The following is a 20,526-nucleotide window of genomic DNA, read 5'->3' as shown; positions in this document are numbered from 1 at the left end:
GGTGGAGGTACGCTGTTAAGATCCGCTATGAATAATGCACATTAAACTTTATAAACGAAATGCTAAAAAACATTATTTATGAAAACCAAGGGAGAAGATGTTCAGACTTTTATTTTTGATAAATAAATAGATTTATAAAATTATAGCAAAATTAACTTATATACCTACAGATTTATAAAACATGATATTTCATCAAAATCATGCAAATATTCTAATGTAAAGTTTGTACAGTTTATTATGAGCTTAAAATGAACATATAAAAGTAAATAATTGTAAATAAAAATTGAAATTTTCTACAAAAAATGCTATATATGAATTCTTACATGCATAAGTAGTGCTTCTTTGGAGGTAAACATGTCTCCGCACATATCACAGGGTAATTCGACCGACTTGTTTTCAATGGATTCTATCACAGGAACTGACACATTGGCAAAGTTGGTCTGATACACATTGTCCAATTTTGTTTTATACGTGTCAATAGGCGGATAGATATCTTTTTTGACTCTAAGTTTGACCGTTTGAGTTTTCGGTTTTGAATCGGGAGAAACATTGGAAGGTTTCTGTTTGTCACGGGCGGCAATCAGGTCGCTGTGCTTGACGATGTGGGCGCACAAGTCTTCCCGGTCGGATAGGATCTGCGGGCACAGCTGGCAAGAGAAGCGAGGGTTCGGAGCTTCGCCGGGTTCAGCCGCCGCGTGAACCCACCGCACGTGTTCCCGTAACACCACTTTCTGATTGAACGCTCGCAAACACAGCGGGCAGATGTGAGGACGCTCTCCGGTATGAATTCTTTCATGCTTCCGAAGAGTTCCACCATCACGAAAAGCTTTTAAACAAAATCTGAAATAGACATATAATATTACATTCATTGGTACGGTACTAGGTACATAACACTTCTTTGAGTATGACTAGACTACTATTTTAACACTTGGACAATGTTACAACGATGTGAAGATATTTTATCAAACATTTTCACAAAGACCGCTTGTAAGTCATCAGCTTTTAATTAGCAATTTCAACAGGTGAACACTGTAGAATTCATGTTATTAATTTACCTTACCGACAATATCTCGGTGGATACATACGACAGTTAAAAGAAATAACTACATAGTTAATATTATGCATATTAGTTTATATTTTTTCAAATTTTTAAATAAAATAAGATTGATTTCGTCGGTTGAACAAACAGTTGAAGTAGGTCAAACGAAAATGCCTAAAGACAAAGTCGGTCTTGGGTCAGATATGTATATAAAAATGTGGAAAAGTCCCAGCGGTACATGTAGTTCCACATGCACTGAAGAAACTGCTGGGGAGCTGAGTATTATACCACCCGAGTGTCTCACCTCGTGTGGAAGGAATTTGAACAACGGTCTTCCTGGATACATGTAACATCATCCGGAGATTCATGGCGAAATGAGTACTCGGCTACAGGTCATAATTTAATATGAGGAGCAGAGGATAATAATTATATTATATCTTTTAACCCACATGATACATCATATTTGAAAAACCCCAGAAAACATACATACTAAAACATACATACTAAAAACCACCAGTTTTATGATTGAATTCAGGTAATGCTACATATTATAATGTTTGAGACTTTGACGGTTGTCTGTTATTGTATTTATAGATTTTTGGGTTTTCACTGCGTGCACTTCTTCCTTCTTTCCTCGGTGTTTTGGGCTCGTTGCAGAGGCCATTCTCATCTCTTGCAATGAGCCCGAAAATTCAAGGAAAGAAGGAAGAAGTGTACACCCAAAAGTGAAAACCCAAAAATCTATAAATAAGGTAATGCTACATATTACTAATAAGCTCATAAATGGTGCTATGCATCAGTGCTTAGTATTCGGTATCAAATAATCATGTTGTTATCTATAGTAACACTACACTAGTTATCTATAGTAACACTAGTCCAGTAAGACTATCTAAGTGTGCGCACTATTTCAATTACCCATTGCTTGCCTCAGTCAAACATACTCTGGCCAGTAGTAAGTGTGTACCCAGTTACCTCAGGGTGAATAGGATTTATAGCGCCACTGACGTAAGAAAGCATCAGGAGAGGGGAGAGCATAAATTTTACTAGGATAAATTAATTAATTTAGTTGAATTATTAATCTCCTAAACATAATTTTTTCCATGATTGTCGATCTATTGGACTAGAATGCAGTGATTACTACAATTTACATGTCTATTGAACATACATAATTTCAATAATAAATCCTACATTCTTAAATCTCATGTAATATTCGTGGAATAAAAAAAAAGCTTTACATGTTTATGTTTAAATTACCTGTCCCGTTTCTTTCTTTAAGAGTTCCAATGTCGGTGGTGCTGCAGTCCCTATGTTATTAGGGTAAAATAGAGCGGAGGCTTGATATCATCAATATACTGTTTGACTATGTTAATAACATAAATAGTAAACTAATTTGTTTATGGTTACCTGCATCCATAAGGTCTTTCTCCCGTGTGTGTTCTTGAGTGAATCAGGAACCCTTGTCGACTGGCAAACTCCTTGGAGCAAATCTGACATTGGTGAGCGGCCGCTCCTTCCTTGTGGGTTCGAGTGTGCTCCCAAAGACCTTGGCGGGATGCAAAGCATTTTCCGCACGTAGTACAGCCATGAGGTGTATTACCAGGATGTGATGCTAATCTAAAGAATGATACATAAATGTAATGTGTATTTTTAAAACCTAATTGCACATACTAGTAATATAGACAGATTTGTAACTAAAAAGCAGTGAATAATAAGGGTTTACTTAATGTTGACTTGACTCATAAAAGTAAATAAAATATGATAATCACAGAAACAAATTTAATACATATAAGACAGCTGTCACGATTAGCAGGAATTGATTTATTATTCCATACATAAGTAAAGAAATTACAACACATGCAACTAATGACAATGTAAAATTGTTGGGTAAGATAAAGGTAGTTATTAAGGCACATACAGGTGATAATTGTTCATTCATACCCATATTCAAGAAGGGTTCAACAAATATAAAGAGTGTATTCTAGCATATTTGCCAAGCACCTTTATGGAAATGAATATAAATAAAGACATCAGGTGAGGGGCTTAAAAACAAAAATGGCAGTTTCCATGTTTGTGAGTTATTAAAAATGTCTTACATATTTTAAAATATTGTTTGTATAATATATAACATTTTATAATAGTTTTTTTTAGAAATCATACATATAAAAGAGAAATTGACTTGCCAAAATTTTTCAAAAATGGAAACTGCAATTTTTGTTTTTAGAGCCCTCAAAAGTGTACAATTCTACAAACTTATCTAAAGAACAGTCAAAAATGGAACTACGAACTACCATATGGACGCCATTTTGAAAACATCATTCGAATGTCAGATTCTTCCAGTTGCGAGTCTTGATTGGGTAGTTTTCGACAGTGGCTCCCCCCTCCATTGTTTAGATAAGTTTGTAGGTCTGTAACCATCATTGAAGTGGTATGTATACATTGAAGTGGTGTGTATACCTGTGTGTATCTAATTGATTCTGTAGCGAAAATGTCTCTCCACATACTTCACAAGAGAAAGTTTTCTTCCGGTGGATCCACATGTGCCTGAACATCTTCTGCTTTGTTGTGAACCTCTTGGAGCATTGCAAGCATGCGTGTTTGTTTTGTTTAATTTTCGCCGACGGGTCAATCAGTTCAGACTCCTCAGAATCATCTGAAACATGCCCTATCACAACATTAATACGTTAATTTAGATAAAATTTGTACAAGAAATTGGGAGTTCATATAAGAGCTGGTTAAGAGCTGGTGAGCCTCTTAAGCCTCTTAAAAAGTCAATAAACATTTTCTTTCTTAATCGGAGTAAATATTCTTCCACAGTTATTTTAACAAGCTTTTTATGAGGAATGGTTATAAGCCATCACCAACCCATTAAATCCTTGCATTAGATTTAATATACATTGCAGAAACAACATGCATTTTTTGTCAACTACAGGTTTGAACCTGTGATCCACGGCTTCAGAGGCGGCTACTCTACGCACTAGGCAACTGTGGGTGCTACAAAAGTGAGAAATGAGAATGGCAAAATACAATGACCTAACCGCATATATGTTGAAGAAAACCTAACTAACCTAAGCATTTCAAAAGTGAAGCAACAACAAGGGCCCCATGTCTACTGATTATGTTAGCTACAAATGATTTCACATGGCAGGTTCGTTGGAAGAGAACTTCACTCCTCTATTATATTTATTTGCCAATTTGCAGGGTACATGAAAAGACAATCCATCGTAATAAGTAGATAAGCAGCCAATAATACAATGCTTCAGCATAATCATTCAAATGTCATAGTAGGAATAGTGCATAGGACCCCTTATATGATTCGAATTATTTGCCTGAACCACATTCTTATTCCTATTAGAAAACCGTATTTTTTAATTTGTGAGTAATTAAAATTTTAACCAATTTCACTAGAAAGGAATAGTAAATGATTAAACACATGGCAGAAAAGTACTCGAGGTTATGTTTAATTGAAATATTGTTGAAAGCCATACATAATAACATATCAAAATATAATAAAAATAATAAAGGAGCTCTAGTTTACTTATTGGGTTAGCTACAAGTGACTGCATTGTAGGTTCACTTAAAAATAACTTTGGGTTTCATATTTATTTGCCAATTTAAAGGCCATATGAAAAAACAACCCTTCATGATGAATGGATAAGTAGTCATAGACATTTTTAAGTTGATAAATCCTGTAAATCATGTATAACTAACTAACTGAACACGAGTAAGTAAATAGCATGTCAAAAAGTGGCAACCATTGTTTGAGTTAAGACATCAGAAATTTAATGCTTACATAACCATGTCAAACCCCCTAACTTTGTCCGGTTTTTTAACAGAAAGTCGTTTTGCCACCAAAATATCCACCAATATGAAGTCTTATCGACGTTATGTAATGCACAATGATAGTGTTTATTTTTATTTATATTGAAGTAACACCCTTTTCATACTAAATAATACAATCACTATTTTTTATATGGACGAAGTTACGGCACAATTTCCTAACATCGCCTAGTGTGTTTTAGTAGGTCCAGTACAAAATAATTGTCTATGGATACTCACAAAATCCATAAAAAAATGACCTCAAGCAGATGTAGGTCTTATGCCAGAGACAATTAGACATATTTTAAAGAAACATATACGTAGGCGAAGATAAGAATCACTTCAATGACTGTTTCATACAACCTACCAGTTTACGTTAGGGCTGCCAAAACCCTAAGCATTATAGTATCATTTTTATGTATTGATTTAGATAGTACATTTTTAATAAAGGAAATATGAGAAACAATGTTAACCGGTGATTCAAAGTGATGAATAGTTTATAGTCTAAAAACCATAAAAATAAAAAAAACACATCTATTTCAAGAAAAGCATTTTTTTGTGACAACTCTAAAGCCAGGGGAAGTATAGGAACAAGTAGTTCATAGCCTGACATTGCATACTCAAATAATTGATGTTTTATTATTAATATCGGAAATCGCACGTTACATTTGGCAAGCAGACTACATCACTATATTATAGTAAAAATATGAAGAACCTACCTCTACAAGATTCGTAGAAATCAGCAAACGTTCAGAGGTATTCCGAAAAAATCTCTTCAAACCGGACTCGAAAAAACGTTACTAACACAAACATGGCGAAAATAATGGCGGTTTGAAAATTGTGTGTCGACAGGACGAATATTATCTTTAAAATGGCCTTAGTGGCTTAAAGTGGTACGATAGTAAAAACATGAGTTTCTAGTGTTTAGGTGAAGTTAGGGACACTTGGCGAAGTTAAGGGGTTTTATGGTATCCGTGCAGTTTAACATCGTAACCATGCATCATTCATTCAATAAATTTATTCGAATGTCATAATATAAGTATATCTAGACTTCCACATAAAACAGGTAACCCAAATTCTTTGGGATAACTGGAGCTTATATGTAACACTGTCAACAGATGTCAAAAAAAGGGAGGTAAATAAACTTACAATAATAGTCTCAAATGAGATACTAAAATAATGTAAATGTACAGATAATTGTATAATCACCTTCAGCTAAATACTCATTGAGCTCCAAATCATCTTCATTATTAAATGAATTATTGTGCACGTCACTGGGTGTTACTTTACAGGCAGTTTTATCTTCATCGATCTAAAATTATACAATATTAAAAAAAAAAAACCAATAGGTATGTATACTTATTATTAAAATACGTTGTTCTGCCATTGAGTGATTGTCTGTACATACCATGATTAATGGGCATTGATTGATGATACTAATCAATTTCATAAATTAATTCTGTTCACAGAACATTAAAACTTCTGCTTGAAACGAATATACAATAATTATTGTTTTCCTTATAAAGATTGCTTTATAAAAATGATTTGAGTATTTGATGTATAAATAATAGACCTGTCTCTTTGTCTATCGCTGGAAATTTAAATTGATATAAACAGCGAAAGGTAGTTTTTACTGCAAATTTAGAATGTAAAATACATAATTATATATTTTTATAAAGTTTCAGCAGAACAATTTTTTTTTGTGTAATGTTGAGTATGTACTTAATTAATAATTTTGACCAAGTTTTTCAAAGATAAACTTTTCGGAAAGATATTGTATTAATTAAAATAAAACGCAATATGTAATTACATATTTTATAGCTAGAATTATTTTTAAACAGGGAAATTTCATAAAATTTTGTATATAATTAGTCTTCAATAAATATATTATTATAACTTTAAAATTGTTAGCAAAAGTAGCTGTGAGAATGTATATTTTATGTTTGGGGAATGTCCAATTGTGGCAGACGAAACCGGCCCTGATTATTATTAAATTATATGGAATCTTTTTAAATAATACTATCTTTTCCATTTTCACAAGCATATTTTCAATAATTTATAGAACTAATTTATTTATTTATTAATTTAACAAAAGATGAAATACAACTCACCACATTGCAACTTATCCGGTATTTTTCTTGCAAACTCAATTTACAAATGTGCACTTTCCGAGAGAGGCTGTCATTAAAGATATCTCCGCACTTTTTGCATTCGAAATCTTCATTCCAGTAGTCTTGATGGAGTAGTTCGTGAGAAATGAGAGCTTTGGCACGGGTAAAACTAACTCCGCAAAATTTACAAGAGTGTGGCTTTTTTTTAAGATCATTCTATAAATAAAAATATAGGTTGAATGCATACACCATACCCCATCAGAGGAATTTTATATATTCAGCACTCAAAATGGAAAATTTTACGAACCAGAGCGCTCGATAATTTTACGTAAATATTAATGTAGTTATCCAATTTTATAAAAAAAGTATGTTAGGTTTTTCTCTTATATGGCCTATCTAGCTCAAACGACCAAATATTTTTTTTCTTGAGACCAAACGATAATTTTGAGGATTTTATGAACCGGAACGGCGCTCCGGTCATTTCGAGCCCTGAATATATTTCTTTGCAATTAATTTTTGTTACCTCGGATTGATTCTGTGTAAAGTGCAGCGAGTCAGTTGGATTATCAGGTAAAATATAGGGTAGGGTCTCTACTTTGACTGGTGAATTTTTCAGAGTGTCTTGTCTCAGAAAGCGATTGTCACTTTCGTTAGATGTTTCTGTTTTCAAAGGCTGATTTAAATCTTCGAAATCATTCTGGAAAGGCATAGACTGTTCCAAATCATTTGAGTAGGTCGTATTTACAGTCATTTCTTGGGCAATGTCCATCGAGTCGGGCAGTTCTTCATTGGCCAGCGGATCACTCAAGTTCCAGTTGGGCATTTCAGTAATGTTTTTATTATAATATCCGGAAGTTTGAAGATCGAGCTGAGGTAGTAGAGTTGGATACGAGTGCGATTCAGGCCAATGAAGCGAATCCATCTGCTGTGGGTTCCCGATTTCTCCGCTGGCCAGGGCGGCCGCCACCAGCGCTCTTCCCGGCACGTAGCAGTGAACTTTCATGTGGTTTATGAGGCTGGACGTACGCGAGAATTCCATGGAGCACGTTTGGCATTGCAGATTTTGCACGGTGGGACTGCAAGCATGATTCTGCAGTTCTAATTTCTGTTTGAACAGCGAGCCGCACGATCGGCACGAGTACGGCCTGGAGACTTGATGACACACTTTATGATTTTCAAATTTAGATATCTTTTCAAATGTTTCATTGCAAATTGTACATGTGAACACTTTTTTGATTCGACTTTCTGAAACAGAATAAATAATCAGATTACACACACTGCAAGTGTATTAAGATATTATAATTTTTTAAATAAATTTTTGTGACATACCACATATGGAATGATGAATATGCAATGCCACTTTCGAGGGAAAAGTCATACCACAGCTCTCACATCCAAATGTAGAACAAAATTCTACGGGGTTGTTGGGTATGGGTTCTGACACAGATATGGGTACGGGTTCTGAGTCGGGATCAGATTCCGGGACAAGTGTGGAATCCGAAACGTGTGGTATTGTTTGAAGTTGATCCTTGCCGCTATCTATTTCATTGACAACTCCTCCACCGAGCTGCCAGAGGGCTTCAACTGCCATACTGAAATTATATCATAATATAATAAGTATTACGATTAAGTGCCACAATACCATGTATGTAAAAAGATACCGTCCTTAATAATTTTAATGTTTTCTTTTAGAATGAATAAATAAATTAATCACCTTTCATCTTCTGTAGCTTCCTCTTTTATATTTTTATCACTAGAATTGCTGTCGCTGTTATGTTCCGTTTTTGGAACATATTCATCCTATAAAAAAAATTAAGGTACATTGTTAGTCATAAATCATTTTTCTGTGAATCAAATGAACGTGTTAGCTCAAATTAGATTGGCAGATTCTCATGCTGATCATCTACCTTGACCGTCTGCTATGATCGTCACCGATCGTGAAATGTCACTTTGGATCGTTCCATGGAGTCGTGGCCAAAATAGAATTCTTATTTCGAATGCCCAACTCACTCGGTGATCCTTGACGGTAGGGTTAGAAGGTATGAAAATATTCCAATCAACCGTGAGGTTCTGAGTAGTGCCCTGTGCCCTTGCTTTTGACATAACATTTATTTAACATTTACATAATGAAGGCTACCTGACTTTGTTCAGTATTTTAACAAACAAAAATAATATTCTAGTAAATACAATCAACAACTTGTTAGTCGGTCAAATGTCTTCAATGGTTTCCATTGGCATTTCACATAACAACACATGAGGGAAGACGGTTTAGTGTTGCCACCGAGCTGACCAATATGGTTTACTTATAATTTTATTGTAGTAACTCTAGCAACTGAGTGTATTTTATGAACTAATCAAATCAAGCATCAACACAATAGCGTTAGTATATGAATCGTTTCAAGTAATTACTATTTGAAGTTGACGATTGCTCATGACGATCGGCGTGGATCGATGAATCTTGTCGGGTCTGCGAGTATGCTGGTGTAATAAGACCTTTATGCCAGTGGCATAGCCAGGATCCTATGGAGGGGTGTGTTGTTCTTTATGTTTAAAAATCCCATATTTATAATATGCACAATAAAAATTATTAATCCATATGTATATAAAAATAACAATTTAAGAAGTTACAAAAATACTAAATATATTATATAGTGTTATAGCACCTGTACACGTGCATGGATTTACTGGCAGCAATAGTGTGTATATTAAACTATCGTGACAATAACTGTTTACACGTAAAAGTCCTGACTGTCTCTCCAACTTCATTCTTCAAGAGTGAGCGAGACGTGATGCTGTAATTTTATGGTACTATTTGACAGGTAGTGAAAATCGGTTAACCTCAAAATGAGTCTCTGAGCGGTGTAATTCGTTTTTTACCAGCAGGTTCGCTACTATTGTTCTACTGTGCAGGCCCAGATATTGCACGATGCAATTGTTGCGTGAAATTGGCGGGTGTAAAGTGGAAAGACAACAAAAGAAATGAATGAACAAGGAAGCATGCAAAGATTTCCATTTCAACAGTATTTTGATATCATGATCCTAAAAATATTATGACTATAAAATGTACATATTAGCAATTTCATACAATATGACATAATGATATATAAGTTCCGAATCCTGGCATAAGCGTACGAAAACGTTTAAAAACTTAATGACTTACAGCAATTAATTAGTTGATTAAAATGATACAAAAAAATGTAGATATATCGTCGCTATAGGATTTGTTTCCCGAATAGACCAAATGTCAATTTTTCAGGAGACGAAAAACAAATTTCATTGTCGTGTATTGAAATATCAGTAGATGTATCAATCATTCTTTCTACACTGTATGATTGCAACATTATCTAAGAATAGATTCCAAGAATAATATACTGGTATAAATCAGTAAATGCACAGTAAATGCGTTTTATTTACAAGTACTCGTTGTGGATATTCGGGAAATTTTTAGCGCTCTCTCAGAATAATGGATATTCGGGACAAAACAAGGACGTTCGGGACTTAAGACCGTAGCGTATTGCTGCACGGCACACGGATCACTGAGTGGTTAAAAAGTACGCACCTCAAATGTTATATTTATTTACACGATAATTGGTAATGATTACTTTTACTATTTAAATACCTAATGATCGTAATAACCCAAGTTCGTAGGTAATAATAACATGCGGCATTCGCTTTTTTCGGTTTTTTTCCTAATAAGTAATAAAATAGTTTTTAATAATCTTTTTTTTTTTATTCAACGAATAATTCACAAGATTTAAGAATGTACCATTCTAATTATTGAACATACATAATTTTGAAAATCACTTCTGAGAAAATATATTATAACCAATAGAAAAAATCTTTTTGAAAAAAGTAAGACACCCGGCAGGAATCGTCCCTGCATCTCCTGGGTTTACGACCAAGTCCACGAATTATCCACTATGCTACGAGGTGACATACTTATGACGACAAACATTAACTATTGGCCTGTTAATACCTGCTCATCAGTATTCTTCAAAATCAAGCGACTATCGGCGATCAATTTTTGTTTATTAAATAAAAGTAGGTATCTACTACTTCAATTACTAACCGACGTCACGGATTTCTCCAATATTTTATGATGGTACTTACTCGTACTTGCTAACAATTTTATATTAATACTTTTTCAAAAAAAAAAAAAACTATGTATATATATCTGTATATTATTATATCTATATATTTCTAAAATTAACAATTAAACTTATTACAAACCACCAAATAAATATTATATATTTACTATTGGAATGACAACACAAAATAATAGCATCTATAAATTAATTACCATTGGCTGCTAATATTAGGTAGGTACCAATATCCTAAGTATATAATATTCACCAAATAAATAGTTACTAACATACATATTAAATTAAATTAACTATCAGCGCATTCAAAAATAAATCATAGCATCGCCTTTATTTTCATAGAAATACCTAGATTAAAAGTAAAATAAAGACAAACAATGTTTGATTAATAATAATTTGAAATAATAATTATTTTTTACGTCATAGTAGTTGCCGGGCCATACTGTAGAATTCATATAACCGTTGGGATTTTGTGTCATTTATCAAAACAAAATGCAGTTATTTAGGTTAAAATACTCACTTCCATAACTTTACTATAAGTTCAGGGCAAACTGGTGATGTATCAGCTATAAATGATCTCTTCAAATTAGATGAATTCACTATTAAAACAATAGTAACTTTAAAAACAATATCAATAAGACGAAATTTGAAAGAGGATTCCAGACGGCCGAAAAATATGAAAGTGGGCGTGATTGTTTTAGAGCTAGACAGCGTGAATGTGGGAGCGAGATGCACGGCGTCAGCGCGGTTTGATTGGCTAAAAGTCATATTCGGGAAATAAAAACTCAGCCAGAGATTTATTTCGACAGAAATTAACTTGGATATTCAGATACGAATAGTTGGACATTCGGGAGAACAACACGGAGTAATTGTAACTTAACATGGCGTATTCGGGTTTTTCAAAAAAATATCTCTGTTCCTAGATAAAAATTTATTTTTTTTATAAATGATTTCGGTAGCGTTCGATAAAAGAAATTGAACTGCATTAAAATGTCGATTTCGACAAAAATGGATATTCGGGAAACAAATCCTATAGCGACGATATAATGATATATACAATATCATTTTCCTTATATTTATCGCAATAAAGGGTCTTTGGTTAATAAAAATGAGCATTTACTAAAGTGAAATTTAACTCATGGGTATATAAAGATTAATTATGGTAATTGTGCCGCAGAGGTGACCATGAGCTTTTATAATATTTTTTTACGAAAACAGTTTATTCCATGTAGACAATTATAATAAATACCTTTTTCTGTCGGCGCATCGGCTATTCGATCCAATAATCGTTAATTGAAAATTTAAAATTTTCATACATTTTGATGTACCATTATCACAAACCAAGATTATATGAGGTAATATTGGGTTGGGGTAGGTTAGATTAGGTTTGGTTATGTTAGGTTAGGTTTGGTCTAAAAAGAAAGTTGTAAAATCTCATGGCCAACTCTGCGGCACATTTCCCAAAATTATTATATGAAAATATAATAAATACCTACATATTTAGGGACAACTGAAAAAAAGTAACAACCGACCACTTAGGATTGAATCTCAAAAAGTTGCTTTGTGAACACAAAACCAAAACTGGAAGTAAGCACTTTATGAAGGAAATAAAATTAAATTTTGTAGCACATTTCCTAAACACTTCCGGCATACCGGTTTTGAATCAGTGGTGTAGACACTCAAACCCACCCATTTATAAATCAAATAAAATGAGGGTACCTAATTTTATAGTAAATAATATGTTTTGTTTGGTTTTGGGTTGTTTTTCAGTAGGTTGTGTTGGGTTTTCGTTTGAATTTTGGTTTCAAAACACTGTAACCACAATGACGATATGGAGTAAGTACTATACAATTAGGAAAATGAGTACTAAATAACAACGGCTAGTAAACCATTACATAAACCAAACCAACATATTAGGTAAGCATAATAAAAAAAAATTAACAGCCAAAAAAAATGTAGATCTATGTTCTTTTGTGAAGTTTAAATGAAGCAATGCAATTACTACATGCATATTAAATAAAAGACAAATCTGTATAGCCAATTAATTATCTTAGTAAGTAGTTAATGTTTATATAAGTTATAAGTACTTAAATGACATATTTTTTAGTGATTTTAAAGATAGTCTTTTAAGATAGAAATGAATTTTTAAAACTTTGCAATAAAAAAAGGTAATAGTGCCGCAGATGACCGCACGAGCTAACTTTTTTTTAGACTAAGCACAACCTAACCTACCCCAACCTGATATAATCTTAGTGTGTGATAATGATGCATCGAAATGTATGAAAATATCAAATTTTAAATTAACAATTATTGGATCGAAAAGCATCTGCGCCGAAAGAAAATGGTATTTAATATAGTTGTCTACATGGAATAAACTGTTATAATATAAATTACCTTTATATTGTGCCGTTCAGCTGATTGTTTACCGTCTGCCGCAGGAAGTTGGTTGTTGGAGCTGCTAGTATTTTCTTCAATAACAGATTCTGGATGCACAACATCCTTTTCAATGGAAACGAAATCTTCCATCTCAAACATTATCGTAACGTATGGGTATCAAGACAATATTTTCTAGTCTCGATACGTACACTTTTGTGATTTGATTATTAATAATTAGGTAGGTAGGTACACTTTAATATATTGTATTTACACAAAAAATATTATATTACACTTATAAAATATACTTGTATTGTGATCATACATATAATTAAAACCATTCTTTTAAATTAATTGATATCCAGATCATATACTTTTCTTAAATAAATACATTATCGCACCTACATAGTTATTTTTGATAATAAATAAAAAATAGCTGTCAAAATAAAAAAATACCTAGGGTTTGCAAAATGATAGGTTAGTATACTTTTGTGTTGCCAGGCAGCTTATAATCATAATCATAGATAATATAGGTACGTAATATAATAATTTTGGCTGATATGGCTGAGGTATAGGTAGGATAAAACAAAAAGAGATTGGACCTCTGGTATAAAACGATGATAAATGTTTCATCAACTCTCACAAAAGCGCCAAGTATCTAATGCCAGCGCTCCATTGGCGAGCCAAAAGTCCGAGGACAATAAATCATCCGATTTGTCTATGCTCTGCTACCAATGACATTTAATATGGACGAATCATCTGGAAAATAAAATGACACTCACTTTGTGTCGGGTCTGCCGGATGGCGAAATTCATATTTTAATATCGGTATCCTTCGCTCAAATAAACATTCCGCTTGCAAGCGGTCTGGCGACACCGCTGGGTCTGCCCATACAAAATATCGGTTGTTACTTTGTGAAAATTTGTAAAAATTGTGTTAGAAAATGCCAATGTGCCTAGTTAAAAATTGTAAAAAAAATTCTACTAAACACTCCAAGAAAGATGGGATAACTTTTCATGTGTAAGTATTATTTATTATTGATAAAATGCCATTTTTTGATATTGACGAACGTTTATTCGATGCAATTCAATGACAGAATAATTTGACAGAAATGGCCGAACATTTTTACGCAGGCAGCGATGATTTCTCCGTTCCTATAAGGGCTCAACGTACAAAATCGTGATTTATAAATTTGGTCCGTATTGTAATGACAGTAAAGTAGATATTCGTTCAATTTTTCAAATACGGTAGTATTGTTTGCACCTTACTTAAGCTTATTGATTTGCATGAACGGACTGGTAATATTATTTTCAATTTATTATATGTAATTAAACATATTTTGTGACATCGTTTGTTTAATTTAAAATACTTTTTGTCGCGAAATCGATAAATGTATTGGGAAGTATATATTTTTATAATTGAATCGCTACAAATTAAAAAGTGAAATAATGAAGAAGGGAATTCTCAGTAGTATTATGTCAATGGATTTAGCGGTTTTATTGTCATTATTATCTCTCATAAAAATTTTAGAGTTCCTCGCGAAGCAGAAAGGTGATTACATTGGTCATAATATATACTTAGAGTATTAAGGTGCGATCCATGTTGGACACCATCGGATGAATGTGTAATATGTTCTGATCATTTTGATAGAAAACATTTCATCACGACAAGGAATGGACTTCGTCGATTAACAAAAGAAGCGGTGCGGTGCCTTCTTTAGTAATGATTATAAGATTGCATACAAATATCCAATTGATATTATAAAGAAATTTACTATATATAAATGCTATCATAAATTTACATAGTTGTTACAAAATGAATATATATACATAATATTGAAATACATATGAATACATACATACTAATGAATTTTGGCTGGTGATTACGCGAACAATAATTAATTAATATATATATAATATATATGATACTGGTTTTTTCATTAAAACATTTTCAAAAGATCAATTTTCAGTTTCAAAATATTCTTATTAAACGCCGCTTTAAATTATACCAAATTATTATATTGCAATTCAATAACCATCATATGTTATTGTTTAATCTCAAACATCTTAAGCAAAGCAATATGATCAAAACGTGAAAACCTAATTACATGTTCGTTGATATTTATTTGTACACTGTATGGTTTGTTAGCGCCGTAGCAAAGAATATTTTGGTTAGACAAACAACTTTTCTCAAAACTACGTAATATTCGTATTTCTTCCATAATTTGCCGCCCCTCATAATGTGGCGCTCCTAAGCAACGTTTGGTCTGCTTATCATGTATTTTGTATAACTTGTTTCTTGATATTTTTGTTCTCATTGTTTATGTCATAATAATTAAATTAACAATACCATTGTTATCATTACCATGATTTGATAATATACGGGTATCGTTGTTATAACATTTTCCACGGATCAAATTTCAGTTGAAAATGTCGTAATGATGAAACTGGTATCGCCTGTTTGAAAATAAATGTATGAAGGTAAATACGTCAAACATACAATAATAACATATTTTTATATCTTGTTTTTATCTCGAATAAATGGCGTTCAATGTAAATTTAATTGTGTTTGACATTTTTTTTTGTTATATTTATCTACCTCCGTTCTCTTATATTATTATCATAGGTACTACTTACTTTTGTATTCATACTTCGAAACTGTGTTATTAATTGATAAAAGGCATGTATTGCAACAACAAAAAGAATATTAATATAATTATAACGAGTTGCAAAAATATTTAAAGTTATTAATTAAGGGCGAAATTCCCAGTTTGCGCCTGGAAGCGTTTCGCTGAATCTCCGAGAGACGTAAGTAACCCGAGAATCTATTTATAACGCGATGACATTAATACGCCATTACAATAAAGGCTATATTACTCTAAATTCTCGAAGCGTGATATGGTATAATGGAAATGCAATGTCATATGATCACGTGACGTCTACCTATACATCTGTGAATGAGTTTCATGCACTATGCTAGTATTTTCTTCAATAACAGATTCTGGATGCACAACATCCTTTTCAATGGAAACGAAATCTTCCATCTCAAACATTATCGTAACGTATGGGTATCAAGAAAATATTTTCTAGTCTCGATACGTACACTTTTGTGATTTGATTATTAATAATTAGGTAGGGTAGGTACACTTTAATATATTGTATTTACACAAAAAATATTATATTACACTTATAAAATATACTTGTATTGTGATCATACATATAATTAAAACCATTCTTTTAAATTAATTGTCGCCGATATGAAATGAGTTGTCCATTTAATATGTCATTGTCTGCTACTGGTCAACGAACGAATAAAAAAGTCGAGCATTCAAAAGTGAAAAGTTACGATTCTCGTAATGTCTTCCGATAATCCTATAATTTTGTGTTATTTGTATGTAGACTTGCATAAAATAATATAGCAGTGAAAACAACACAAGTTTTACGATTTCTTTTATGAATTTCATAAATACAAATAAAAAAATAATTGGTAAATCTCTCATTTTCTAATGTGTAAATTAACAAATTAATCAATGAAAATGTTTAAAACAATTACAGATTTTTTTTCGGTCCGAATGATTGCGTATTAATAAAGTATAAATCGAATTTGCATAGTGATCGACTGACGAAGTCTGGCAAAAATATCAAACGTGTTTGAAATCCAACGAGCCTGGTCTACGGATTAAAATTATCAATATACTATTGTAACTAATTAATCGTAAATAAATACAAACACTAATAAAAAAACATATTCTAAAACATTAGAGCGAGAGGTTTAAAAGAATACTATTTTATGTAATAAAAATACTTTATGCAGTCATCAAATGCTTAAAATAAATATAAAGGATAATAAGGCTTAAAAATTATATAAATAGATTATCTACAACGTTTAAGGTATGTCCAGGATCATACTTTGAAAATAGAATAAAAGCTCCATTTTGACCCACGCTGAGCACGTCCGCCCCTAAACAATAATTATATTGACACCTACGTATCATTTTTCCTTTGCTTTCTAATAAATTGTATTGCTGCTACAATTTTATTATTACTTTGACATTTGAGAATTTTTACGATTTCTCTGTGCGATCTTTTATTTATCGGTGAAAACAATTTTACCAGTGTGTAGTTGTTAAAATTTTGTTAACTTATATTATTCGCTATATACTCTGAAGTGCCTTGAGATGTTGATCGTCTTTTTTGCCTTGTGTTCTTCTGTGCTGGCCCCTTTTTACCCCTTTTTCTTCTAGATTATTTATCTCTCTGGTTGCTTATCTTGTTTAGCAGGCTGGCAGGACCGACGCTTCTATCGTAGCGTCCTTTGTCTTTGGTTATTAAATAGTTGATTATTTTTTTCCTTTGTCAGAAGCGAAAAATTTTTGTCAAACGTTAAAGTACAGTTAAATTGTGAGCGGCAACGTCGCGGAGGGACTAGCAAAAGAGAGCGATTCAAATGAGTCGGAATTACTGTTGGACGATCCAGTAGGTGAACTGAGGGCATCAGTAATGTCACTGGATAACAAGGTATCTCAGATTTTTTCAATCTTGACCCAACAGGGTCTGCCTGCAGTGGTACCTAGTCCGCAGAGGCCGACGGTAAACATCGACTCTCCGGTAAGTTTTTTACGGCCACCGCAAGGCCTGAAACAGCGGAAAAACCCAACAGGATTCCGTTGCCTGTATTTAGTGTCGTAGTTCAGGAGCCTGCTTTTCCGACGCCAGACAAAGCTCGGGTAGTGAAACTTACCAGACTCCAACTTTTCGACACAGATAATTGGACGGGGGTTCGCTACGCTGAAACCCAAAAACAATATTTGGCGGCACCGTCTTTCGTTTAGTTGGGACTCAACGATGAGTTACGCCCCCTACGATTGTTCATCGCAAACGATACATCTAAAGCCTCAATTACATTGAGCTTCTTTATGAGCTGTGTGTTGGCGAATTTATATACTGCATGTAAAGTCGCCCAGTGTAATCAGCGAACAAGCTAACATGTTCAATGATTATACTGGGCGACTTAACAGGCAGATTATAAATTCGCCAACAAACAGCTCGTAAAAAAGCTCAATGTAATTAAGGCTTAATGGAGCGTACGATCGCCGGCCTCCAAAATGCGATGCTCACTCAAAAGGAGTGTATTCGGGACGCGTTACAGCGAGTGGTCGACTCTGTCAGCGACCACACTATCGGTACGGCTCTTTTTGAGATGGTCGTAAAGGAGTTCGGGATGCTTCAGCACTCAACAAAGTGTCTGAGGATGTCACCCGAATCCTTTGTGGAAAACGGGCAGAGTTGGTTCAGACGAGGCGGAAGAAAATCCTCTTCGTTATAAAAGACACCTTCCCGTGAGAGGCTCTTAACAAAATCCCACCTAGCGTCGAACATATCTTCAATAAAGATAAACTGGCGGTGTTCCTAGAAAGAAGTGGGGGTCGTGAGAAGGTATTCGATCAGACCACCAAAATGGTTGACCAGGGCAGGGAGAGTCAACCTAGCACTTCGTCAGGTGGACACAAGGACACCTTTCGGAGGCAGGGATACACAAGGAGGCAGTGGCGAAGGGTGGAGGTAGGCTGTTAGGATTCGCTATATATAGTTCACACTAAACTTTTTTAGTCATATGTATTTGTTTTTATTGAACTAAGACTACAATTTACAGATGGTGTTAGTCAGTTTTTAAAAATCAATTAAACCCTGCCTAAACGAAGCCATAATAGTTTTGGTCTAATTTGGGCAATACGACAAAATTGTGCACACTTTTTCATTCATAGTTATTTGTTTTCATTGGATTAAAAATACATATTACACATATTGTTGGTTATTTTTTTAAATTCATTAAGCCCTGCCTAAACCAAACTATAATAAATAAAAAATATTATTCTATTTATAAAATATTCAAAGTTATGTATGATTTAATTGCATAATTTTAGATATTTTATATATAGACATGTATTTTTTGACTATTATCTATTATGGCTTGGTTTCTCAGGGTTTAATTGAATTTTAAAAACTAACCAACACTATCTGTAAATTGTAGTCTTATTTCAATGAAAACAAATATGTATGTCTGAAAAAGTTTAATGTGCACTGTTTATGGCGGATCTTAACAGCCTACCTCCACCCTTCGCCACTGCAAGGAGGATACCAGAGCAGGTTAGGGGTGGTGTACCGAGAGGCCCACGCCCATCCAATCGAGGTTTTCCCAGAGATAACCGAGGTGGTGCGAGGGCCACTTACCCTAGACGCGGGTGACCGGGTCTCCCTCACCACGTTCAAAGGGGGATGCCTCCAGCATTTCTAGGAAATCCACCATTATTAAAAATAATAACGGGAACCCGTATTCCGTTTATAAAGAAACCCCCTCTAACAATGCCTTCCGTACAATTTAGAATATTATACTATTTATACAAGAAGGATTTCCAAACGCGACAATCGCCGGAGATCACTTCACAAATCGCGGAACTGAAGAAACCGGGAGTATTGGAATCGGCAGAACCATCTCCGAGCTTCTTCTCAACCCTGTTCCTAGTAAGGAAGCAAGACGGCAGTCAACGACCCGTCTTCAGCATAAAACGCCTAAACGGTTTCCCACAACCAAGGCCGTTCAAACTGTTCCACCATTGCAAGGTCCCAACATTCCTGCAAAGGGAAGACTGGTTAGTAAAAATAGACCTAAGCCAAGCGTACCTACATGTACCTATAGCTATACAACATCGCCGATTAATGTGGTGTAATATTCCGTGCGGTAATGCCGTGGTAATATTCCCGCATTATTTATCTCGTCAAGAAGCCCCCCAAAACCTGCGACTCGAGCAGTCATCGGAAATTGGGTGAAGTCAGTACTCGCTTATGCAGGGGTACAAGAATCACCAGGCAGTACTCGATCAGCAGTCGCCTCTCTAAATTGGTTAGAGAATTACCCCATAGATGACATCTTGCAGAGAGGTAATTGGCGCCAAGAAGCTACTTTTAAAACATTTTACCAGAGACTGATAGACACACAGACTTCTACAGCGGGGGAACAAAATATGTTGACCTCTCTGTTCAGCCTGGTGCACTGAGCCTAAAAGCAAGGAGATGTTATACCTAATTCT

General features: G+C 33.9%; 1 protein-coding gene across 2 annotated transcripts; it reads right to left on the bottom strand.

Annotated features, from left to right (window-relative positions):
- Positions 1 to 93: 93 nt before the first annotated feature.
- LOC147064549 (zinc finger protein 532-like) lies at positions 94 to 13,934 on the bottom strand. 2 transcript variants are annotated; one of them, XM_085958440.1, is made up of 9 exons: positions 13,461 to 13,934; positions 8,681 to 8,766; positions 8,296 to 8,558; positions 7,490 to 8,211; positions 6,967 to 7,182; positions 6,065 to 6,167; positions 3,494 to 3,701; positions 2,444 to 2,653; positions 94 to 840 (listed from the first exon to the last, which is right to left on the bottom strand). In XM_085958440.1, exons 1-9 carry the CDS (start codon positions 13,599 to 13,601, stop codon positions 306 to 308), a joined length of 2,484 nt encoding a protein of 827 aa, XP_085814566.1. In that variant the 5' UTR covers positions 13,602 to 13,934; the 3' UTR covers positions 94 to 305. The 2 variants fall into 2 exon arrangements, with proteins under 2 accessions (XP_085814566.1, XP_085814567.1); XM_085958441.1 differs by having other exon boundaries at positions 3,494 to 3,689; positions 13,461 to 13,924.
- Positions 13,935 to 20,526: the final 6,592 nt, after the last annotated feature.

This window comes from Rhyacophila brunnea, unplaced genomic scaffold (assembly GCF_057557595.1).
Source record: "Rhyacophila brunnea isolate RB1 unplaced genomic scaffold, BYU_Rbru_1.0 scaffold_7, whole genome shotgun sequence".
NCBI lineage: Eukaryota > Metazoa > Arthropoda > Insecta > Trichoptera > Rhyacophilidae > Rhyacophila > Rhyacophila brunnea.
This window is presented reverse-complemented; position numbering and strand designations above follow the sequence as displayed.

Coding starts and splice junctions, on each gene's coding strand:
- LOC147064549 (XM_085958440.1), bottom strand. CDS start 13,601: ATGTTTGAGATGGAAGATTTCGTTTCCATTGAAAAGGATGTTGTGCAT. Junction 8,212..8,295: donor TATTCATCATTCCATATGTG/GTATGTCACAAA, acceptor ATTCTGTTTCAG/AAAGTCGAATCAAAAAAGTG. Junction 2,654..3,493: donor AATCAATTAGATACACACAG/GTATACACACCA, acceptor ATCATTCTTTAG/ATTAGCATCACATCCTGGTA.